Here is a 26,464-nt window from a genome sequence, read left to right as displayed (position 1 = left end):
TGCTTGCATTATATAAATATCAAAACACAACCTAAAGTCACTGCACAGACTTTTTAAATTTGATTATTTCAATGCGTAGGCTGCGTGCCACAGTGTGCAGTTTGGGTTATTTACCCTCCTTAGCACTATGCAAAATCTGCACGACCACTTTTTCCTGCTTCAAAGCTTTCATATGAATATGGTACTTGCTATAGGAAACCACAAGAACAATGACGGTCAGGCAGACAAAAATAAAGATTGAGATCACTTCCCAGTAGTCGACGAGTCTGCAAATAAAGTTGACGAGTTAAATATGAATCCTCTCACTCGGTTAAAACAACGACGATTTGTCAAGTTGTTCAAAGTTAATAAACAAGTAGACGACTGTTAAACCAACACTATTCGAGATGGGCACGAAGAGTTGCTTTCTTTATTTCGTACATCTTAGCCTAAACCAACACTAGACGCAAGCCTGGACAAGTTGTAATTTTAACGTCGGTTGGCCTACTGTATATAAGCTATTTCACGCAGGCTATTCAAAAATATTATTTTTTCAATTTAAAACAATCCTTTGTTATAACTTTTCGAGTTCGACTCTTGGGGTGTGCGCTTGAGCAACGCATTTCAGGACGGCTCTTCATTCAGCGGCACCTAGTGAATGGAATCATTCCTCGGCAACAACACTTCAACGATCGGTAACTTCAATCTGCCAATCTCGGTAACCGATCTTGCGTCAAGAGCCTCTACAAGTATGCGAAACTACCAGGTATAACCAATCAAGGCTTTGTAAGTCCATGGATAAAAATTCAAAACCAACCAAACTTGGCTAGAGTAGAGAGATAGGAGGCTTTGCCGGCAAACAATCGCTTGTTAAGCCTTGGGTTTGAAGATTTAATAATTAGTGCCTTGTGAATCTTTGTGTCGAACTCGGACAAGCAAATACGAACAATCTCGAACGACGCCAATGACAGTTTATTACTAGAACACGATTGGCAGTTTCGAATATGATCTTTAATTGCACTGTTTTACTGAAATTAGCCAAATTCAGATGCTCTTCCACTCTCGTGGCCAAGGGTGGGGTAGTGTAATCATTTTGTATGTGCGCAGGGTAGGCAATCTTGCAATGTTTAGATTGAACAACATTTTTGATGTACTGTGTTTCTGTACTATTTTCTTGTGCAGTGTATGATTACTTTTCATTTTATAGCCTTGAAATGGACTAGCCTATATGTAAAGTCGAAAACGTTCGCTTTATTTTATTTTTGTGTTACAATGAATGTCGTATTGTTGCTGAGCTAGGCTATGCCTGTTTAATCATTTGTTACGCCTTCAATTTGGTTTGAATCTTCATCATCGGACTGAGAAAGCCTCCAAAACGTTATTCTTGCAGTTTCACATACGTCGGAGAGGTTTGCCTTCACTGTCGCAGGGCCGAGGTTGTACTGAGTTTTGACAGAGTGAAGTTTTTGATTGTTGAAGTCTTATTGTCTGTGAAGTGTTCCATCCATTAAGTGCCAATGAATGGAGAACAGTGCTTAAAAATGTATCTTTCACGCCATTGTGGCACGAAACAGACTTGTAGCCTTACGTCTTGACTCTAATCGATTAACTTATAGCAAATCTATAACGGTTTGATATAATCGTGCTGCTAAATGAGCAGGTATTTATACATCTTAACGAACGATGTAGCTTGCTCAATAAAGATAAGCTTATAGGCCTACAGGGCCACACACAGAAAGTGACTTCATTGACATGGGGTCCACAGGACTTTCACCCCCCCCCCCCAAGTTAGCACCTTGGAAATATACTCGAAAACGTTTAAAATACCAGTTAAGAAATAAAGTCTAAAAATTAATGTTGATGGACTAGCCTACAGATTACGTAGGGCGTAGGCTAACTTCAGGGATTCATAGTATAGGGATCGCCAACTCGACTGAAAATCCGACAATCGGAGTGTAAAAGTGTTGCCAGATATTTTATATATTTTTAGAAAAAATGTTATTTTGGCATTTTTAAAGAGTAGTGGTTGCCCAAAGCTTGTCCGTTTAAAACTAACCTAAAGTTTGAGTTAAAGTAGTTTGTAATTGTGTTACTTTGCAATAAGAATGTGCTGAATTTATGTGCAAAACTTAAATAAAACTTGCAGGTTTAAAAAAAATTATACTAACCAGTTAAGAACAAAAAAAATTGATAAACTTAAAAATACACCTCAGGAATAAAGAGCTTCGTGTTTTAAGTGTTGAAGCCGGTAATTATTTTTCCAGTAATATGTTTTAGCCTATGTACAAGAGAGGTTTGCCAAAAATATGATAGTTTGATAAGTGAACAATAAAATTGCTTTAGATTAGTTTTAAAATATTTATTTACGGGCACGTTTTGGGCAACTACTACTTTAAAAATGCCAAAATAATATTTTTTTCTAAAAATAAAAAATCTATCTGGCAACACTTTTACACTCCGATTGTCGGATTTCCAGCCGAGTTGGCGATCCCTATAGTATGAATCCCTGGCTAACTTACATTACTGGACTACGTTGAAGTTCAATGGACATCATAGCGGTCAAGTTGCAATAGCTGGAAGTAAAATGGAAGAAGTTGATTAACCGAAGTCGCTAATCTAAGTTAGTAGGTACAATATAGCCTGCACAATATTTATGATTAATTTAAAGAGCAACTTTTTTCTCAATAAATTAAATTCATTTATACCAACTTCTTAGTATTGTCGCAAAATAGATAATGCTTTAACGTTTTGAAATTTGTTGATAAAATTCATCATCAAATAAAAAGTTATACGTCTTAAGAGATGGATACACCAACAGCGGATTCTTTAAGCGACCAATTTAGCTAATTGTTTGATTAGATAATAGAAAAGCAGTGTAGGCTAAATTTATTCGGTGGATCTGTATTTAGCGATTCTAGTCAGCAAGTTACGGTTGGTAAGTAGCCTACGAACAAATCTAGTCCACGAAATAAGTTGCTTAATCAACAGATCCGTGCCATAAATCAATTTGTGCTTAATCAACTGATTTGTGAATAATCGGCTGTTGGTACATTCAACCTTTAATCATTAAATAGCCCGAGCGCTCACAGCATTGATGTATTATAGCCTCGCTATTTCTATTGATGGTTTTGAAAATTTCAAGTATTAAATACTTTGTGCAATAATAGTTTATCAGACAACGATTTCTTTTAAAGTTGTAACTTCTGTGCTGTAGCCTAAGTAAAATGACAGACACTATTGCTTTGTTGGGTTGATGTCCAATCGCTTTGCATGATAATTTTACTAAGTTGGACGACCAATCAGTAATCATAATCCCAATTGCAAGTTTCGTATTATGTGCGTCTAGAAAAAGTTGCCTTAAACATACGGAATCAACATATAGGTGTTTTTCAACGGTTCGAGAAAAAATTTTCTCTGCCTATAAAACGTTGAATGGTAGTTTTATCAAATATTTTTGAAAACTTCCTTGATTTCGTATTATCTGAAATAAGTACCGGTAGTTTAAAATTGACTTAAAATTACCACACAGCCATACTTTTATGCGTTACCTGTTTCCAAGAACCTTTACATGCAAAAGATATGCGTTTGTGTTGTTGGTAGCATCCGGGGGAGAGTCTGAATTATAAAAAGAAACATTCCCTATCCACCGATCGGGATCGTATTTGTCGGGTTTGCATGGGCAGGCACTGCAACGAATGCAAATCAATTCGAACAATCTCAAACTGCCTAAACTCGGCTGCATAGCCTAGTGGTCAGAACGTCTGCGCGATGTTCGAAAGGATGTGGGTTCGACACCGCTCCAGAGCACGCAGCTGTGTCTCGGCAAAGACACTTAATGGCAAGCCAAAATAAGGAGAGCAACTGACTCGCAGACTATATGTCACTTCGCTGCTTTCTGTCGTCTGTCATATCGCATCTGTGATCGCAGTCAGTGATGGGCATTATCGGCGATAATTATCGGCGATAAATTTTTATCGCTTATCGTTATCGCTCAATTATTTTTTCAGTTATCGTTATCGCCAAAGGCAATATTTGATTATCGCCGATAATTAATCGCCGATAAATTTTATTTCGGATCAACGCACAAGTGAAAAGACCATGAAAAGTAATATTTTTATTAGCCACCTAGTTAATGAAACTAAAATTAAAACCAGTTCTTCTTCAGTGCCTGAAGTGTATGTGCACAGGTCGTTGTCAAGGGAGGGGGCACGCCCCCTGCAGCGACGGCCCTGACAACACAATAATTTTTAGAGTTGCAAATTGCAATGCAATGAAATGCATTCAACCTCTTGTTGTTTTGCTGCAATCGGCAATCGCGAGTGAATTTTACAATTAAAATGTAAGCGCACAGACAGCACAGATTCCTTTGAAGCGAAGCGAAAGAAATTGGCAAGTGGTTTGTGAAAGTGTCGCAATACGAGGCCGCTTTTACATCGGAAACATGGTCTTTCGCGCCACCTCACGATCAACTATTTTATTCTTGTGTTTTCTTTTTTCGTTGGAAGTGTTAGTTTTTAGTAATTGTCGTAAAAAAATAAAATCCCTCTCGTCAAAACATGAAACTTACTGTTTTAAGCGTATTAAATCTTTAGATGAGTAGATTAACTAAAATTGTAAGAACTTGCCTTGAGACGTGCGGTTACGTCACAAACTCAGTTTAAAAGACAAAATTCACACACAATAACAACACAAGATCGGTTATAGACTATAAGATCGATTTTTTTCTAGCTTGGCGATATAACTTTAATCCAAAAATAATAACCAAATTCGTAAATGCCATTTAACTTATAAAGTTAACCCATTTGTGCCGAAAGTGAAAGTACTTAAAAATGTTTTCGGAAAATTTAAATATTGCATAATTATGACCTAAAGAACATATCACGATTATGTTTTTCCTAATTGTGTTTGTACTTTTTGAGAAAAAAACGTCCTATATATAAGACGCTAGGCAAATCCGTTAACAAATTTTACAAGTTTCTTGTGCGTAATGCTTAAGCGTTATTACATTTTAGCCTACTTATCGCTCAAAGCATAGTTAATATTATTAACTATGCTCAAAGTGATAAATGGGAAATGTCTTGTTCATGTCTTGTCATGTCATTATTGTCATCAAGCATTTTATTAAAATGAAAGTTCAAAAAATATGAAGATGAAAATTAGCAACGTAACACAATATCACTGAAACAAGTCATTGCGGAATATGATATTGCTTGAAGCATTTGACATGCAGACCGACATCACATTTTTGCATCTTGTAGTAGTTTTTGCATGACAATAGGCGCATCGAGTTGCGTGGTAAAATGATGCTAAATACAGTATAACCTTTCTCATTTACCTATGCGACCTAGCCTACCTCAATCAAATATTTTTATTCCCACTAATACAGTGCCTATATTGTAATTCTTATCTCAACAACTCAGCGTTCTGCCATTGCTTTAATGATGGTGTTCACAAAGAAAGCAAAAAAAATTATCTGAAATTATCAGTAAATTACGATAGCCTAATTATGTTATTGTTCTTAAACAAACACGACTAATTTGACAACCTTGATGGATTTCACAGTATGCACATTTTTACTACCAATAACGTTTAAGATTACTGATAAATTTTCAAGCATTTTGCGTTTTTTGGAATTTTTTCAATTATTGCTGACTTTGCTGTAAACAGAAAACGATATAGCCTACAAAGTTTGGAATTTTTTATGGTATTTTCATTTGATTTAATTATTTTTCCTACTGCACGTAAGCGGCAGTGTAACTCAATTGATAAAAGCATCCAACTGGTATCTGAAGGTATAATTAAATCAAATATAGTTATTACTATCTGAAGCCTTTACAAATTGTTTCACCTAACGGATCATCAAAAGGTCTTATTCAAATAGAATGAAGGTATAATTAATCAAATAGAATGAAGGTATAATTATAAGCACGGCGGTTACCTCAGTGGTTTGATTCTGGATCAAGAGGTTGAAGATTCGATACCTACTGCCGCTGTTGCGATTCTATTCATGCATAACTTACAAAAAGTTTTTTCCCTTTACAGTATATTATGTTCGATTTTTCGTCATGTTGATGAAAACAGTTCGTGCTGCATGGGATGGGGCAGCGCTAATCAAGAAAAAAAGTTATCGTTATCGGACATTATCGGCGATAATTTATCGCTTATCGTTATCGCTTAACTTTTTTTTGATTTATCGTTTATCGTTATCGCTTTAGGCATTTTTCGTTTATCGATTATCGTTATCGCTTAACTGAAAAACGAGTTATCGCGCCCAACACTGATCGCAGTGTACTGTATGTTATCGCAATGGGCGCAAATAAAAGCACGATTATTATTATTATATCATCTCTGGACTATACATTTAATTCCAGCTACTAAATCAGGCCCTCTTTTATATCGATTCAACGTTTGCAGACAGACCGCATTTGCTATCTGGAAAATAACACCACATGAGCTTCAGTTCCGGATTGAATTATTTCTACTATCGTGATAAAGTCCTCATCACATGTTGAGATCATTTTTTTTAGTTTCGAATTGCAAAACTTTCTAATGCACATGCAAGCAGATTGCAGTGTTTGCAACAATTAGTTAAAAACGTATCAAAACTTGGCTTTTTTGTTAGCGAGCTTCAATAACGAAAGTTCAATAAATATTCTATCGTAATCTACAAGGCTTGTTTAAAACTTAGCCAGAAAAATTAGTCGTTGTTCGGTCCCTTAATCGTGAATCATTGTGAAAAAAGAATGATGGTTGATTGAAAAGAGGCATAAGGAAAAAAACAAACGATAGTGTAGGCTACGTTTCATGTCGAAACAAAGCCCTGAAAGTTCTTCACATCAGCACTCAGCAGCCTATCCTCAGTTCCCACTCTTAAAAACTTTCTGCAAAGTTTTAGTGTGTGCTTTAGAGCGATGCTCTATTTTAGAACATCATGAGAATTACAAATTACAATACAGGCCAGTCGTCGTTGAAATAGAATAATTTCAACAACGTTTCACAGTGATAAACGAAGCGTTATAATAATCACCTTGCCCCAGTTTGTAATATTATCTTCGACGAAGAATTTGTTTCAATAAATTCAGAGCAAAGAAAGCAATCCTGAAACGACAGTGGTATAATTTAAGTGTAGGTTATATTTTATATAGGCCTACAGTAAATACAACTATGCGAACTGATTTAAGCTACATTTTGTCGACGGGTATTCTACATTTCGGTGCGGTCGATTCGGAAATCCTGTCTCGGAGAGAAAATTCTCGAAAATCCTGTTTCGGTGCTTCTTCTGTTCAAATAGATTTCTGGATAATTCTAGAGATATTGCAAGGAGACAGCCAACCTCAGTCTATGTGTAACTTCCTACTTGTCACCAACCACAACTTTCCAACAAATCTCTCAAGTGCTTTTTGAAATGCTTTCTTCGTTATCCGTTAGACGAGATTTTCAATAATGTGCAGCGATACGGTCGGCGTATTTGTAACCTATAGGTCGCTGCAAAATCGTACCTTCAATATCAAATTTTTGTCTTGTATTTGAAATCCGGTTCTTTTATTAATTTCAGTTAGTTCCACATTGTTCCGGATAGTAGAAAGACGTTCATCATAACGATATAAATCCACTGTCAGATAAATCGAATACGGGTAGCCGAGCAAGAAATGGCAATCTGAAAGTTTAAGGAATATAATCCGGTGCTTTTTTCAATGGATGGAATAATCTCAACCAGCAAATTAGCTATTTTTAACATTGATTCAACGTCTGCAGACATATAGTATTGAATCAACGTAAACAAAAATTATGAAAGTGTGGTACCACAACTCGGCAAGCTCATGACCGTGAACAACGGTGCATTGACTCCATCTCCAACTATCAATGCGAGAAAGGAACATGATAGTGATGATGAAACAAAGACTAATTTGCGGGTTTACAATTTCAAAACTCGATAGTAAGTCTGTAATTACTGATGATTGCTACAAAATACGTTGGCAGACGTTACATTGATGTAAATATGCTACAAAAATGTATAACAACAGCCTGAAAGAAAGGCCACCAAATGGAGATCTACACAATTTTGTTCTCATACGCGGTCTCAAGATGCTGAAAGAACAAAAACAGGAACAACTGAATGTTTCTAGGCAGCTGATTGTACAGTTGCAACGACTGACAGCAACTACAGCCTTGTGCTTACTGTCAAAAAGAAGACTCTTTTCTACATAAGGAATGACTGTAATTATAAAATAATTCGCTATTACTGATTCACTATTAACAAATTATTACTGAATTACTTTTATCATTAATTATAAGTAACTCACTATTATAAAGTAATTGGGGCTTGGCAGAGAGTGCTGCTTGTGAGTGTGGGGAAATGCAAACGGCAGCCCACAAAATCAAGGGCTGCCCGCTGTACAAACCACCTTATGGTATAGATTATAGAAGGTCTGTCTAGTCTCCATTGACGATGGCACCAGGCAGTGATTAACCGACGGGTGCCCTGATATATAGCGACAACACAAGAGAAGAAGATAAAGTAATTTCCTACGATCACTTACCAGCATCTCTGGACAGGTTGTTGCAGCCACTGCTGTTTCTAAAATGAAAAGCGCAATCATAAATAATAAACTAAAATCAATTAAACCTACTCCATTGACAATAACAAAATTGCATACAACCAATTTCCACCACTTACTCGTGCACTTTAACTCGTATGTGTAAGCCGGCAGGACACGAGATGTTAATGAAAAGAACCTAAAAAAGAGCAAGTGTAACGTTTAACACAACAGAGTTGCATAACGCTCGGTTGAGAGCAAGACAAACAAATGAAATCATTTGACTTGGTAATTACATTTTCAACACAACAGACAAGTAAAAGTAGCGCAAAATTGCATTGATTCAGTCAGCTGCTTCCATTTTTGGCATGCGATTAATTGTATCGCCAAGACACGGACATGTTTTCTTCAGCGGTATCGAACGGTTGCCTATAGAGCGAAGTATGGGTGACATTGCATCGCTGGTTGAACACAGAAATTAAAAAAAAAGAAAAAACTAATTAATTTATTCTGCTTTCCAATTTCAGAAAACAAAAAATATGTTGCTTGACATATTTACAGAGATTATACTGTATAAGTTACTGATTATACCTTCAGAAGTGCTAGCCACACTAAATAATATTGTTTCGTTTAAAAAAATACACAATAAGGAACTTTTCTTACAGACAATAGAAATTCAGTCGTAGACGCATAGCCTACGCTGGTATCATCAACTATTTTAAACAAATTGAAATACCTGGGTGAGAGGCAGCAGGCACAAAGGTTGGGAGGCTTCAGTTGCCACTTGCACCTCAAACAAAGCGATTCCGGATAAACACTGGCCACTGGTGTCGCTGCATGAACTCGCCAACACGGTTTCAACCGACTGTTGAAAAAAAAAAATATTTCGACTAAGATAAAGTTTAACAGTCGTCCGACTCAGAGCTTTACCTCAGAAAAATTAGTACGAGTTTTAACCGCGAATGTTTAGTTTGAATTCGGAATTGTAGATTCTTCAGCGCCAACATAAGATGCCTGATAGCTTAACCAATGTTCCGAAATTTAACGTTGGTAAATTAAGCAGAAATTGTTTTCGTTTCCTTCCTTTTTCGTACCGGTGCAAAAATGGAGGCGAAAAAACACACCCATTGTTCATGTGTATGGCTCTCGTTTGCTTAAAGTCGAGAATGCTTGTTTCAAGCAGTGCAGCAAAATTTTCTACCATAACATTTAGGCTATCTTGGAGACAAAATTTCAAGTCTTGAAAAGTTGACCTACAATTTTTTTAGGCAATCTGTTTGATGCTTTTTCACGAGGATAAAAGAATACCGGCATTTTGCAATCGCGTCTAGCAGTATTATGCTTTTCTTATGGTTGCTTTGCCTCGTTGGCCCGAAGACACGCCGTGTTACGAGGCAAAAAAACCTACTTACATCGCTTCATGAGAAGTTAAAATAAGACTACATTTGATGCATCTACTTAGCTAGCAATCAGATCACACCCTGATAAAAACCAATCCAACATAAAGCTTTGATCTCACCTTCACACGCATCACAGGTCGTCCTGGGATAACATGTGTGGACAGTGTGGTTTTTGTGCTGTCGATTACAACCACGTCACTGAAACTTGACTTCATCGTAATATCGACGTTTGACCGAGCAGGATAAGCGATTTTGATGCTCAACTGCACGAGAAGTCACCGGCATTAAGTTTGTTGAAGTGCAACGAAATTATTCTTGAACTTTCATAAATTAACTTTTGCAAGCAACTGTTTCCTGCTCCGCCATCAGAAAACTGAATTGATTTAGTCCGCCCCCGATAGCTTAGTTGGTCAAGCTTTAGATTTTGTGCACGAAGAAACCGCAAGGATCAAGCAACGCTGATTTGACTCTTAGGGTGAGCTCGAGCAACGCATTTCTAGGACTGCTCACCATTCACCGCAGCACCTTGTGGGTAGAATAATTCACAGACTTCGACGATCAGAAACTTCACTCGGTCAATGTCGGTAATCGGGCCAGTGGTTCAGAGTCTCTACAAGTAGCTTGTGCAAAACTGCCAAAATCAACTTTTCAGACTTTGTCAATCCGTTGATAAGGATTCAAACCAAACAGCGAATTGATCTCTCATATGGCTGAGTATATAAGCACTGTATGCCTTTGTTTAAGAAGTAATGTAGACCAATAGCAAAATCGCATTGTTTATGAAATTCCATAACAAGTGAAGAGACTTCAAGAATGGTATTTATAATAATCTAAACGTCTTTGTCCATAAAATAAATTTAACAACTTTTTAGTGCAGTCCAAGAAGCATTTACAGGCTGGGGTGATAAAAGAATGTATCTTAGGCCCTATATGTTAAACGGGAAAGGTTATTTAATAAAACAAAAGCACATCACTTCTAAAGCAACGTTATTTTGTCACCACAAACACTTAAATGCAAACCAATGCTTACTGATATCCTCTCCCCCGCACCTTCCAAGTTCCTCACGTTCCCACCAAGATGGAAGAGATTGGAAGAGAAATGAAAGTAATCGCAAAATTGCTGCCGTGGCGTCGCATTTTGCAAAGCACCATAAAGTTCGCTGAGCAGTGGGTATACCTGAACAAGGAGGCAAGGTTAGTAACACAGCGACACAAGTTGTTTCATAGCTTCATTGCAGTTGAAAAAAAGAGAGATGGCTCATACGGAAAGAAACAATCTTTATAAAGTAGACGCTAATCTCTTTTAACATCTGTTCCGCTTTCTTGGTCTTACGTAGTGTTATAAGTAGGGCAAGTTTTTGTTGCACTAAAAACATGAGAAAGTTGCACTTAATTTTAACAAAAGTTGCAGTAAAAAGTTGCATTTATTTATTTACCTTTTTACCATTCATTTACTTCGAAAGACTAGACACAACCTGTTTCCGTTTATGCGGGCTTGGCCAAAAGCCAAGTCATACTTCCACTTCTAATTTAGTTCGGGCGCTGTCGTGCTTGGCTGAGGTTGTTGAACTTCTAGCTTGCAAGCAAACTGTTGCGTCATAGATAACATTGAGATGCAGCTAATCCATCACATAGCTTTTGTTGTGCAAATCAAAGAGAATAGAACCATACTGTACTAGAAACAGTTTTATAGCATGTTTTTTAAATCACTCCTTTACATTTTGCTCAATACTTGATAAAAGTTGCAGTAAAAAGTTGCATGAAAAATAGAAAAAAGTTGCAAAAAGTTGCAATATAAAATTCCTACAAACAGCTTAAAACATCATACTACATAAATTCTGAGTATTTAGGAAGCTGCCGGAAGCTGTAAAAAAAAGTTGCAAAAGTTGCAAAAACTTGCCCTAGTTATAAGTTATTCAAGGACCCATCAACTAAAAATGCAGTTAAACGATTAAACAGCGCTAAGTGAATAGATCGTTCAGGTTCAGTAACTTCGGTATGACGTATGAACATCATTCAAAGTTTTAAGTGTGAATTTGAATAACAAATTAAGGCCAGATCGCCAATCACAGGCTATTGCCGGAGCGGAGAATAGTATGCAGTCTGAGAATGCAGTTAAACGATCGAAAATAAAGTGAAAAATTTAAACTAGCCTATCTACCGTAATTCTACAGTTCACAAACCAAACTGAATAAATCATCACAAAACAAAAACAAACTTTTATGCACCTCGGACTTAACAGTTACGTTGTCCCAAGAAATCCTTATGACTTTGTTATCGACCCTGCGAAATTTGTATACAAAATTTTCACTTTCTGGTAAATTAATTCTTCTCAACTTTGTCAAGCTTCTGGTCTTGCCGCTTCCATAAAAAAGGGAATTGTTTTCAGTGACGATAAGCCACTTGTTATGATCTGCCAAAAAAAAATGTAGCAGCCTACTTATCCAGAAAAGTTCTGTAGGATTGTAATTATTATGATGATAGTTATCATTATTTGCAGCACCAACATGAAAAATGCGAAGCAGCTCCAATGGTCATTCGTTGTTGCACTGATTCTACAAGCTACACAATAATTGTTTATAGAAAAGCTTTGTGATGAAATCATTGCAAATGTCGTTGTTCAAAAAGTTCGTATATGCTTGACCAAACAAGCAGAACTCAAAAACTAAACACATCTTCAGCAAGTGCTTCAAAATAGCTATTGTTAGCTTTACAAATTGAAATAAAATGAATAATAGGTTTTATAATCTTCTAAAAAAAAAAAAAAAATAGAAACTAAACTATTGCTTTTTTCACGAACAGATCTTTTAACGGTTGTGTTAGAAATTGCAGAATCAAATGTAATCTAGTTTGAACATGAACTACGTTGCTTAATTCGGTCGTTCTTAAAATGTGTAATAATCTTGATTATACAGAACATAGACTGCACTTACCAGCATTTAATACGACTTGTTTAATGGAACTAACTTCGGTGAAAATTCCCTCCACCTCACCATCATCATAATCATATCCAACTTGATTACCGTTCCAAATTATTGAGCTGGATTGAGCAGTGTTGAGAAATTCCCAAAAAATCAGACCTAAAAACGTCTCAATGAAGTTGGCTTAATATACAATAGCTATATCCCAAAACAAAAAGTCTTTAATAACATGATGTTGTTTCGCGGTGCCTACGTTCGGAACAGGGCCATGAACTGGGAATTCCATGAGTCACAATGCGCTTACTGTCCTTAAACAAATTGATGAAAAACATACTTCTGCTTCAATTATATTATGCTTATTATATTTTTTTATGCACATGTAACCTATAATTTAGGGTTAGGATGTTTGAAATAAAAAATCTTGTGAAATTTTGTAAACCCACAAACTTCCTTTGTAGTGGCTTCGTTTTCAACACGTTTGTCACTGAAGAGTTTTATTTCCAACAGTTCAATTTCTTTTGAACCTTTATTCTTTAATTTCTTTATCTCCCAACCGCGCTAAAATATATTGACTTTTGGGTAGGTCTTATTGGTCAGGTCCAAGTCATTGAACCATCACCTATATTAGCCTACATAATCTATTTAACGCCACATTTATTGTAAGTGGCACTTTTGTGGCAATAAACCTCATTTGTGGTACTACATTCCAACCAAAGGGTGTAGTAAAGGTACCGTAAGTAAAGGGTACGCAAAGTGCTAACTGGCATGGCCCAAAAGATTGCCCTTTCCCTTTGCGTCAGAGAAGAAGAAAATAGCTCATTAATGAATTAAGACTTGGATTAAAAGTTACGTGACATTTCATGAAGATCATCAGGGATTTTGTGATCCTAAATACATTGAAGATGGCCAGCTATGTCACATATAAAGGCCTTTTTACAACGGGCCGATAGAAAAATACTTGAAATTTTGACTAACAAAGAAACTGCTCTTACTGGCATGGGGTACAACAAAGCAGATATTTTTTAGACTTGTTAGGCGTTTTTAATGCATTTAACAGGTGCCTGACCTTACATTTAGACATACTGTATTACCAAACTACATAATGAATGGTGCAAATTAATAATTTGAAAGTGAACAAACACCTCAAAATAAACAATAACAAACAGCACAGACTATTTTTTTAACAAAAAAAATAGTGTAAGGACATACAAAATAATGATATAACTTATGTGTTATTCAAGAAGTGGGGGGGAACTAGAAAGACGATAGTGATCATGGTGACGGAAAAATGACATCCCATAATTACAATAGAATCTTAAACTACTCTTGCCTTCGCTTAAATGCTACAATGTCATCTTTTCTTTTTGACTCATTTATAATCTTTTGGTAATTATTATAATAAATATTAACAACAATTTTCGATGCAAAGTGGTTGCCACAGACCACATGTGTGTCACATGTAAACTTTACACCGGAGAAAATATATTTTTTTAAAACATAGGCCTACTGCATAGCCTTTCGACAAAGCAATCCACATTTGCGTACCTTTTCTTCAACAACATCTAAAACAGCAAAAGCACTACAAACAAAATCAGCAAGTGGCTGAGAAGGCACATTGAAGCCCCCTTGACAAAAGCTGAAAGTACAAAGGAGCTTTAGCTGCAGAATCAGCTGTAAGTAAACTTTTGCACATTGCACATTTGGAGCGTTTAACAAGTTCTTTGCAATATAACCGGCTATTGTAAAGCCAACTTCTGCACTATTAGAAGATAATGTTGCGTCAAACATTTCATTGGCAACTTCATCCACATCTTCCTGAAACTTTTCAAAGCTTGAAATGCATGGATCACTTGCAGCTAGATCCTCTTTCCAAAATTGAATATCCCTTTTCAACAAATCTTTTTGCACATGCAAATTTCGATCTACTGTAACAGCTTCAGCAACCTTGGGAAAGCCAGACAACTTGTCTAAATAATGTTGTAAAAAATCAAAAAGTTTTATTCCCGACAGTACTGGAAACCATCTGGGCAGTGTGCCTCAGTTATGTCACTGAAAATCAGATATTTTGTTTTTCTGCGAAGTCTACCAGTTCATCAGGGTGTTTTATACGAATTTTGGTTGCTTTTCGTGGAGGTGCTGTTAGAGTTGGTAAAGCTGATGGGCGTTTTGATGCTTCAATTGGGTGAACTGTCGGAACTGGATTTAGATGCCACTTGAGGTTATTTCTTTTACCATAACTTATAAACTTCTCTTCAAAATGTTTCATACACAAAACAGACTTTTTTGTATGCTCCCAGTCCCAGTTAGATCGGTTGACGAATTTTGTCCATTGCGGCAGCAACACTACACTATATTCAAAGGAAAAACAAACTTAGAAATATTGGCAGTAGAAGTAAGGTAGCCTGATTTGCAACCAAACGCAACGCATTTATTAGACATTTTGTACCTTAATTCCTATAAAATGCAATGAAACAATAAGTCCGTCATCTACTTCCACATGTGAACTACAGATCATGACCGATTTGCGGTCATTTTTTATTGTATAGTAGGCCATCTTACATGCCAAGACTTGCATTAATATTCATACATTGGTCAAAGAGTTACAATATTTTGCTGATAGAAAACGATTGGTTTATCTGGTTTAGTTTTGCAAACATGAAGATAACCTGCTTTCCTTTCGTCAACTGACTACAAAGTTAAAGTAGGCTACAGTAGCAATTAAAAAGTATGCTGAAGTGAAAATACAACTAGGCCTGTAGCCATTGCATATCCGAACCTTGATTTGCTCAGTAATCAGCTGCATAATTTCGGTACCGTGCATTACTTTTCTGTGCTATGTTGCTTGAGAATATCACATGAAAACTAACTGCACATATTGTGCGACTAGATTGTTTTCCTTTTCACTCTAGCTGCTAGACTTGCCTATGCTGTGACTAACTGCGTATGAGTTTACTTCATGGTTCACTCCCATCAAGCAAAATGTCAAGCTGCGCAATATTTCAGCTCTCAATTTACAAACTTTCCTTACATTGAGTCAACGTCTACAAACCTGCGATTCATGTCTACATACTCTTAAGGCAAAAGTAATGTGTTTTGTCTGCCGAACTGCTACGAAACAGTCGGCCCGGTATTTTAAGGCTTCAAAATGTGACATAGCCGGTCATCTCTACTAGTATGGTCATGATGCAACTTAAGAGCCTAACCTTTCAAGAAGATAGCATGCAGGGCCAAACTTGTACAAGATAGATGATAGTTATTCAAAATCAAGCAATCCAACAGGTTCAGAGAACTTCTGTGAAAAACCAACGTCCGAAGAAACTGGGTGCTTGTTTCAAGGCGAAGAGATAAAACCGTAGCACCTGTGAAAATGAAACAACGCCGATACCACGAGTTTATTTCATTTTTAAAAATGCAGGCCATGTGTCCACTGCGAATTTAAAACGTATCCATTATCCAATACCAAAATGACAAGTAGACCTATTACAATTGAATGCAACGTACAAAAAGAATGGGCAACAAGTAAAAATTGAATTCAACCATTATGCATCTTAGTGTTTTTATCTGGTAAATAAACAATGTGATGATAGCAGTAGATGAATTTTGTTGGGTCATGTTTAGTTGCAAATCAAATGCAGAATACAGTATTTTACCCAAATATTCCCGTGAAAATTGCAAAGTTTTCCACTGCCCGTTACCATTGCCAAATAAAGCATTACTGATAAAGATCTTTTTGTCTGACCAGGATAGAACAAAAGTGCTTTCCCAAGTAAAAACGTCAGAAATATGTGGGCTTCTCAAACATACAGATGACGTGGTCAACCCAACCAGACGATCAGTTTCTGTTTCTTCCACGTGCAGCCTCTGAAACAATAAAGCAAATCCTATAAACACAACACACACCAGGTCATTCACAATTTCCATAGGTAATACAGTAGCAACTCAAACGTCTTCGATCCCCAAAAGAGATAACACGCCAACTATTCATGAGAACATGCTATGAAACGGATAGCTTTTGCACAAGATAATTATTTGTAACACGTAGTTGAAATTAGGCAATGTTTTGTAGTTGAGTTCTATTTGTATAATCACTAAACGGAGACAACGTAGCTTGGAATGTTAAGCATTCCAATATATCTTGTAGATGCTTTGCAATGAAGGACCACTTACTTGAAATTGCAATTTTTTGTCGAAAATACTTGCAAAAAACAACTTTCCTTTCAAAATGATAAAAATTTTCGCCATTCCCACAGCGGCATCAGACACCTCAACACCTGAAATTGAAAACCATATCATCTGAAACACTGCAATAGATTTGATCCAAATTTTATACGATGTTTTAACGTTAAGTAGAATTCAAAATCAAGTGAATTTTATTTGCAAATGCAAAGCAAAAATTCCCCAGCCTAATGGAATTCGAAGATAATAGGCTATAAATAGGAATTTCATAAACTTTTTGATAGTGATGAAGCGGTGTTTGGGCCATTTATTTATGTAGGTGACAGCGAGAGCCCAATCTCATTGACATATGTCAATGTCAACCTATGTCAACCTGTGTCAACCTATGTCAACCTATGTCAACTAATGTCAACCTATGTCAACCTAATCAACCTATGTCAATGTCAACTAATGTCAACCTATGTCAACTAATGTCAACCAATGTCAACATATGTCAACCTATATATAAGTAATAACACACGACTTACCATAATTGCTAGCAATCCACGTCGGTATATTCAGCGTGGAGAACGAAGAAAAGTCATCATGAGTGAAAAAAACGCTTTCATTAGTAATAAGCACAACTCTACCAGGAAAGCAAGGATGAAACACAGGCACACTTGTGATACCGCTGGTACCTTTCAATGGCAACGTAAAAGCTAAAAAATAATTCAACTTTGTAAAAAAAAACTTTTTAAAAAATAATTCAACTTTGTATACTGCAATAAAAGATACAGCAATAAAGAACTATTCCGATTTCGATTTATTGTAAGAATTTTCATCCTCGGACTGAGAAGGCTTCTTTGTAAGCTTAATTTTGGCAATTTGCCATACCTTTAGAAGCTTTGATACCCTGACACAGCCCCGGTCATCGAAACTGATAGAGTGAAGTTTCCGCTTGTTGAAGTGTTGTTGTCCGTAAATTATTTCATCCATTAAGTACCGCTGAAGAGTTGTTATTGAAGTGCGTTACTCAAATGAACATCCCAAAAGTCAAACCATCGCTGCTTGATCTTGCGGTTCTGCTTGTGCTCTGTTAACAAGTTGAGAGCTCAATAACATGCGCTATATTGCGCTATCGAGGCTGACAAATATTTTCCTTAGGTTTTAGCAGGCAATTCAACAAACGCTACGTTACGAAATACCTTGAAACAGATTGACTTACAACCACACGTCAAACAGCAGTTATTAGGAACATGCTGGAACTTTAGTGAAGAAATATCTTTGATTGATTGGGGTCTGCTACTATTCGGTGAGTCCGATTCGGTGAGTCTGATTCGGTGAGTTCCTAACCTCTAACCCTAACCCCCTAACCCTAAAACGGCAATGATAATTAGGCTGCGGTACCCAATAATTTAAAAGAAAAATTGAAAAAATCCCCCGTTAAGGGATCGGACTCACCGAATCGGACTCACCGAATCGAACTCACCGAAACGGGCCATTCCCGATTGATTGATGGCTTTATGCAACAACATTTGAAGTGATCATTGAAGTGCTTTGTCAATAGTAGCCTACATTAATAGAAATAGGCCTACAGTTATTTTTTATTACCAACTATCCCTAGCGCGAAACCAAACTTATACATATTTTGTAGCCATCGTACCAGGTTGCTGTGCGTGTTCTCTATGAAAATGTATGAATGTTGTAGAGACAGAACAACCGGTGACGGTTGAATATTGATCGGATGTGACTTTCACAAACGAAGAATTCAAAAATTCACTTTTGTTTAAACGGAAGTTCCATGTTCTTGATGCTAGATTGTATGAGGAAGAAACTAAAGAAAAACAATCACTGTTTACTTAGGAAACAATGAACTGATTCACACTGTCCTGCGCAGCCTATAAAAAAATACACAAAAAATAAATGTTTTTCAACTCTGGTGCTACAGAAGAATATCAATTTCGGGGGTATTTCAAAAGAATCGGTGGGCCAGCCGCATCAATTGGTTGTTGAAGGTACTTACTGAGATATGCGAAAAGTGAGCGTACTTCAGACAGATTTTCGAAATTTTACTGAAAGATCACACAATACTATCTAGCTAACAAAAGTTGCCATTTTTACATCATTTAAACGAATGACTACGTTGCAAATGATGTAAAAATAGCAACTTCCCACTTCCGGTCGCCAGTTTGCAACGCTATTTTTATTTTAAAACTGGCCCGTGAGAGAAAAAGGTTGGGAACCGCTGCCCTACTACATATCATTATTTTCGGCATAAAAACAATTAAATGTGCAAAATCAAAAATATAGCTATATCAATCGCGCTGTTTGTATAAAAAATCAACAATTGTTTCGCAAATTAGCATTGAAATTAATTTATGATTTAACAATTTTTGTTTTGAAAAACTTTAATGAGGAAAATACTAACTGATTGAAAAAGGTATCTTGACTGCACTTTCAATTACAGGATGTTGTCTTCTTGAATGAAACAGATCATTGTACACAAAAGATGCATTACGTTTCTCATTTTTGGCATAGGAATTACGAATTGCACTAACAGACAACTGAAAAACATTGTGAACTATTAAAATCAATTACCATCCTGACAACCAGCTTTTGTCAAATGTTGCAACATTTGATTTATGCTGGCTTTATTCAACAGTTGCTAAAAGTTGGAAAGAGCACATAATATCTGAATACACAGAAACCTACTAATCTAACATAGCCTACAGTTCTACATAGGCATAACAATAAGATTATAATACAACACCTCATGTTCAATAAGAAATACTCATATTTCAAATATATATAGTGTATACATTACTTTTTAAGCTAGTGTATTTTTTGAAGTTCATTCAGATAGCCTACCTGCAAATCAGCATAACTTTCTCTGATAACTGCTGTTGCATTCCAAAAAAAGCAATTTGAACTCTCATCTATTCTGACAAATACTTGAGTATCATTGGCAGGACAGCTGCTGCAATTTCTCTAGAAACATGAAATTCGAATGTAATTTGGCTAGTGATGTATTTTTATGAGATGATTAAGCTACAAAGTTACACAACTAGAGAAAAGGTGATTCCATGTTCAGTAACAAGGTGAAATTTATATGGTCTAAGTCTATTACAATAATTACTTAACTCCAGTGAACACAGCTTATATCTGGTAATTAAAAATATGGAAAAAGTAAACACAAAGCAAGATATGCCATGAAAGGTGATGAATACTTTCCTTAATTCGCTTTTTTCAAAATCTTCCATAAGTTACTGAATACTTCATTCTTTTACTTTACATTTTATACCGTACCTTTAAACACAACTCAAAAATAGCTGCATAACAACTTAAAATTGTTCATCACTTTAAACAGCAACCTTGTTAAATTTGCTTTATCACATAATGTTTAAAGAAATCTCACAGTATAAGTATCAGGAATGGCCCTAGACTTCTCCATAACAATGTAATACAACCACACAGTGAGCAAGAACGGAAGATTCTTTCAATAGCATTCCCTTACTAGAACATTTATATAAGGAAGCCAAGTTTTGTGTAAAATTTCAAAAGCATTCAAGAACATATTTTGCTGAAGCACATCCACATAATCTCAATGGATGTCAAATCGATGTACTAATACTGCCATTGCATGGCCATGCAGCCGACAGTACGGTACATTAATAAAACTAGATAGCTACTAATAAACAACTAATCAAAAAAAAGGTTACTCAATTCTTTTCACTCAGCAATCTTTGATAAAAATTATACCCACCCAAAATATGAAACCCCAGAGATAAAGTGTTGAAACAGCCAGCTTAGTCTAATGTCAAATCAAATGAGTATGACACAATTCCAGTACCGAAGCCTAAAAAGTTTTAATTACTTGTATTCCAATGTTATAAAGTCCAATTTTAAAACATTGAAGAAAAGATGTTTGGTTGTCTTCTGAACTTAATAAGCAATCAGAAGGTGAAATCCACTTTAAAACAAATTTATTATCTATACTTTTCAAGATTATGGTATCTCTTGCAAAGAAAACATGTTGTACATCTTGATTACGTATTAAAATATGATTTGAAGTCACTCCAATACCAGAAAATCTGAAAAATATAAAGCAAAATAATTTTATCATGTAAGCTTATGGCCTTACGGTTTTAGCAATTCACAATCAACACAAATGTTTTTATCACAAAATTTGATTCAGGCTAGTAGATAGCCTAATGGTTCAACTAGTAAAATGCAAAAAAAAAATCAAAATATATATACATCTCAACACTTTTAGATTCAATCCTTATGAGAACTGGACTAAGCAAGAGTTTCAACAAGGATTAATATTCTACAAAATTAAAATCAACTAAAAACTAATATGATATTGAAAAACAGCTGAGCATACTTACTGCCAAGTTCCAAAAGTTGGCTGCAGCTTACAAAGCAATATAAACATCACCAAAAACACTGTGTCATGTTTTAGCCTCTCAAAATCGAAGCTGCTCATGTTTCGTTCAAAAGTAGAATAAACAAATCATCAAACTTGGATTTAAACGTTGCAAGTTTATGTTCTATGTAGCACTTGGAGTATGCAGCAATGGACCATTTTGTAAATAAGGAAATCAGTTTTATGACTAGGAACTTATATTATTATTCAGATATAGAATAAAAAAAAACTAAACAATAAAAAGATGGACTAAGGCAAACGTCATCTCCAATCGAAAATTGGTCATTAGTAACCAAAGCATGAAAAAATTTAAGAAATGTCAAGTGCATGAAATAGGATAGACCTTGTCTGGTCTTAATTGAATTCCACAGCCTATATCATACCTTGAATTTAACAACATAGACTTAATCTAACCAACCACATATTTAGGTACGTCTATTCCATTAAACTAAAACATTCTGTTTCATATTTCACATCCCATTCACTGAATTTACACAAATAATTATTCTACAAATCTTTCCAAATTTTCATTAAGTTTTAGAGGTGTACGGAGTCAGTTTTTTTGGACTTCTGCTCCACTACGACTCTGAAATTTTTGAATCCAAACTCCACTCCTGCTACAAACATTTTGGGGATATTAATTCCAAACTCCAGTACGACTCTGGACCCTGAAATATTTGTAGCCTACGTTAAAAGTATTAACTGACAAAAAATCAGACTCCGGCTCATGTTATATTGCCAAGAATTTCAAGCTGTGGCTCCACTCCGACCGAAACCCGATACTCCTAATTACAGTAGGCTACTTCAAAACTCAGGCTCTTGTACACCAGCAAATTTTGAAACAAAATCTCCCATTTGGCAACGCTGGTAGAGAAAAAATGCAAATTGACAGACGTCAAAAACGTCATAGCTTATTTCAAAGTTACCATATAGAGCAGTGCTTCCCAACCTTTTTCAGTTCGAGACCCACTTTTAATGCAAGTTTTATTGTGCGACCCACAATGACAATGAGACATGATATCTTTATTATGGCATTAATTTTTCGATTTATTCTAATAAAGAACAAGGTGCACAATTCATTAAAATGGAAATTCAACAAATGAAGTGAAGATAAGAGTAGCGATGGCGAAGGCGCAGTACTGTTCAAGACACAACTGCGGCTTGTGAGATCCATAGTAGGCTAATGTCGGTATTTTTTAGAAAATTTTAACATTCAGTAACAATAACATTTAGAAATGCTGCGCGACCCACCTGAAATAGCTTCGAAAATGAAAATCATTTTTTGTAAAAAAAAAACAAAAACACATTAAGTTTCAATTTTGGTAAAACATATACAACCAAGCAACCACACGGCATTTAACATAATCGATTAAAATTGAACATAAACTATAAGCTACAAACGTTTTCGGCCATACACACGTTAGCCCTTATCAAGTATTAAGTTTCATTAAGTTAAGTATTAAGTTTCATTAAGTTTCATTACATTAAGTTTCATACTCTAAGTGACATAAAAAACGCAATAGGTCAATGATATCTAATTTGTTTGCTCAAATGGAGCACTTTGAAATTGGCATGTCCATTTTGCCTCGTCTTCTCTCTACATCTAGACCGAGTCGCCGCCATTTCCCAAGGTTGGTAAAGGCAAAGGCCCTGGAGTGGCGAAGAATGTTTGCACGAAAAAAAAGACCGATTGTAGAAAAACAAAGTGTCAACTCTTTCATTCATATGCTGCCTACCCAATGTAGCAAGAGAGGAATGAAAAACTCAGTGCCGGATTAAGGGGGGGGACTGGGCTGAAGCCCAGGGCTCCCACTTTTGGGGGCTCCCGCCTCAAAGAAAAAATTTTACTAATTTTTTTAGTTGCACAGCTGGAGATTACTGCTTTAATTCGTATCTCAAACAAGCAAGGGCGGCTCACCCATATGTGCTGCGGTGCTGCAGCACCCCTGCCCAACCCCAGTTATTCAATTTTTCTTCGTTTTTTTAACAAAAAAAAAACATATTTATTTGATACTTTCATATCCGAAAATGGTACGGATTACGGGTCAAAGTTATGATAATGCTGCCAATATGAGTGGCAAGTATAACGGTCTTCAAGCTCTTCTGCGCGAGAAATGTAGTGTAGCTCATTATGTCCCATGCACAGCACATTCACTTAATTTAATCGGTAGCCTAAATGTCCTGTAGAAACATGCCGTTCTGCCGCTCTACTTTTTGAATTGTTGCAAAGCCTTTACTCATGGCTCGTGTCGTCTACTCATTGTTGGCAGTCCATCGAAAATTCCTAGATGGTTTGCCTGTTTTGAAGACATTATCTGATACAAGATGGTCAGTTAGATATGAATAGTGATGCAGTTCTTCTTCTATCGAGTCAATTGGTTAGCGCGTCACTTCTGGAACGAAGAAGCTTCAAGATCAAGCGGCGCTGGTTCGACTCTCGGGGTGTGCGCTTGAGCAATGCACGTTAAGGACTGCTCTCCATTCAGCGGCACCTAGTGGATGGAATAGTTCCTCTGGCAACAAGACTTCAACAATAGGAAACTTCACTCTGTCAATCTCGGTGACCGGCCTGCGTCAGTGATTCAAAGCCTCTACAAGTATGCGAAACTGCCAGGATTAAGCTCTGCAAGAAGCTTTCCCAGTCCGAGGATAAAAATTCAATCAATCAATCAATCTTAAAGTTCGTTGATAGGCTACACCACAGATTGACACATTCTTCCGCAACGGAGTTATAGGCTACAGTGACAGGTCCCACCTACTGCACCGGGTGGCAAGCCGAGGGCAAACAAGAAGGTGATCCGCTGCATAGGCGTAGCCAGGGGGGCGAAAGAGGCCATGCCCTCCCCAATTTTGGATTCCAAAGTTGAGCCCTTTGTTGAAAATATAATAAAGTTTGTAGAAATTTATATCGTTTTCCAAGACATCTGGCCATTAACACCCCCAAGGACTTGTTTTAGACACACAGAAAGACACCAATAAATTTTGCAAATCGTAAATCGCGCAAAATTTACGCGATTAACGTTTCTTTGAACTACTTTTTGGAAGCAATTTCAGAATGGCTTACTCTGTTGGGTTTTTGCGTAGTTATTGAGTTTTTATGTAGCTGAGTTTTTAGTGTTCTCTAATTTTAGCCGCGATTTTTGCCCGTTCGTGTGTAAGAGCTATCTTTAATAAGTTAATAGCTATTTATCTGCTAATAAATTTCATACAAATATTACCCTAAAAGTGTTTTCAGATAGCTATAATCCATTATTTGAGTGTAATTTTTCAAAAAAAAAAAAACCCTACCACTTTTATTGCTTCAACCCACCAGGATACGCCACTGCACATCAAGTGGCGATGGCTTTAAATCAAACACTTTGTTGTTCTCTTCAAAATATCAAATATTTGGCCCCCCAAAATTTTTTTCTGGCTACCGTACGCCACTGGTCCGCTGTTTTGGGCTCGGTGCCACAGATACATGCAACTGGGCCCGTGTCGTAGCCCCACTCCACCATTAATTTTTAGCGAAAAATGTCACTTGATAAGGGCCCCCACTTTCAGCTCAGCCCAGGGCCCCATAAACTCTTAATCCGGCTCTGGAAAAACTCCAGCATGAGTAAAGGGACGAATGAGTCAAAAAAGATTGATAACCACGGACCTCATAGACGAAATACTTCACAGACTTCAACAAGAGAAAACTTCACTCTGTCAAGCTCAGGGATGGCCTTCGTTAGTTCTTCAAAGCCTTTGCAAATGTGAAACTGTTAGTGGCCTGCGGCATTAGCCTATCTTCCAAGTGAGTAGCCTACTTCCAGTGATTTACGCGGTACCTTGATTTTACTAAAGCAGATTTTGTGGACTGTTTTTTGCTGAATCTTTGTACTTTGCTGTAGCCTACTTATTTTGACTTCTTGACCGGCTGTGACAGCTTCATTACGTACCGTTTCACAAGTTTTCTTGCCGTTGCAAAGTTTTATAATCAACAAACTTCACTGTGTCAGTCTCGGTAGCCGGCCCTGTGCCAGTGGTTTAAAGCCTCTACAAGTATGCGACACTGCCAGTAATAACCTATCAGCAGCTTTATCAGTTCAAGGATAAAGATTGAAACCAACCAACCAGTCATATGTTTTCAAGGCCTTTTTTGTTTTTATTTCTAACTGATTTCCGCTTTTTGTAAGATTCTTTCCGTTTTCCGCAACAATTATTTTCCTAAATGATTTAACCGATCTCTATGACAACAACACGCAGGACGCAAGTTTGGCTTTTTGGTCATGGCTTCCACTTGCAAAAATTTGTGAGGAAATCATCAAATTGAGAGGAAATCAGTGGCGGATTTAGGGCAAAATTTTAGGGGTCGCCAAAGAAGTATGGAACAACCTCGCCGCAAATGGCTTGGGGAAATTTTTCGCGTTTTTATCAATAAAATTGCCTATCTAAGTCAGGTAGGCTACGGTACCAGTCATTCCCACATCACAAATCAACACCACAAGTGAAAATCAGTTGTAAAGTGGAGGCAATGCCATAATGCTACTTGTGGCAATTAAAAGCAATAACAAATGTGAAATGATAATTTAGTTATTTTCCACTAAAACTTTAGGCTATACAACAGTGATTGCTCCAAGTGAATGAAAAGGGGTATCGTAACTACCAAAATCCATTTCAATTAGTTACCAACCGAGAGTACCTGAAGCTCACTGGTGCATAGCCCAAAAAAATGCATTATAAAAAACATTCAAACGGTGAGGCCTAGGTGTAGGCTACTTAGTACAAGTGAGTGGTACTCAGTTAAGATATTGCAAATAAAAAAATAATTCAAATATGATTATATGAACAAAGCGCTTGCAGCAATAAGAGTCTACTATTTCTATTCTGTAGAATAAGCAAAATTGAAATAAGCAAAACTAGGTCTAATTGCCGAGACTAAACATCACACATTGTTTTACGTTAGTAGAATGGAAATTTACAAGTTAAAGTATAGCTTAGCATAAAAAGGAAATTTGCATGCAGACATAAAAAAATAAAATAGAATTTTAGGAGGCGCTGCGGCGCCCCGGCACCATAGGT

The 26,464-nt window shown here is 36.5% G+C and overlaps 1 protein-coding gene across 1 annotated transcript; it reads right to left on the bottom strand.

The window, feature by feature from the left end:
• Positions 1–106: 106 nt before the first annotated feature.
• Positions 107–21,578, bottom strand: LOC145778544 (uncharacterized). The gene is made up of 21 exons (XM_082590051.1): positions 21,381–21,578; positions 20,867–21,083; positions 19,861–19,980; positions 19,421–19,556; positions 18,656–18,826; positions 17,541–17,711; positions 17,005–17,108; positions 16,488–16,698; positions 16,041–16,196; positions 12,850–12,996; positions 12,145–12,329; positions 10,947–11,093; positions 10,036–10,179; positions 9,253–9,381; positions 8,657–8,715; positions 8,520–8,557; positions 7,479–7,636; positions 7,007–7,077; positions 3,528–3,665; positions 2,499–2,552; positions 107–266 (listed from the first exon to the last, which is right to left on the bottom strand). Exons 1-21 carry the CDS (start codon positions 21,476–21,478, stop codon positions 107–109), a joined length of 2,814 nt encoding a protein of 937 aa, XP_082446177.1. The 5' UTR covers positions 21,479–21,578.
• Positions 21,579–26,464: the final 4,886 nt, after the last annotated feature.

Source organism: Aplidium turbinatum, chromosome 10, assembly GCF_918807975.1.
Source record: "Aplidium turbinatum chromosome 10, kaAplTurb1.1, whole genome shotgun sequence".
Lineage (NCBI taxonomy): Eukaryota > Metazoa > Chordata > Ascidiacea > Aplousobranchia > Polyclinidae > Aplidium > Aplidium turbinatum.
Note: the sequence above shows the minus strand (reverse complement) of the source record. Positions and strands in the feature narration are given on the sequence as shown.

What these genes read in the sequence shown, in the direction of transcription:
- LOC145778544 (XM_082590051.1), bottom strand. Translation starts at nt 21,478, where the DNA reads ATGAGCAGCTTCGATTTTGAGAGGCTAAAACATGACACAGTGTTTTTG. An exon ending in AGAACACGCACAGCAACCTG is followed by an intron (nt 17,712 to 18,655) that starts GTACGATGGCTA and finishes ATTATTTTTTAG; the next exon opens with CTTTTACGTTGCCATTGAAA. An exon ending in ATTTTCACGGGAATATTTGG is followed by an intron (nt 16,197 to 16,487) that starts GTAAAATACTGT and finishes TCATTTTCACAG; the next exon opens with GTGCTACGGTTTTATCTCTT.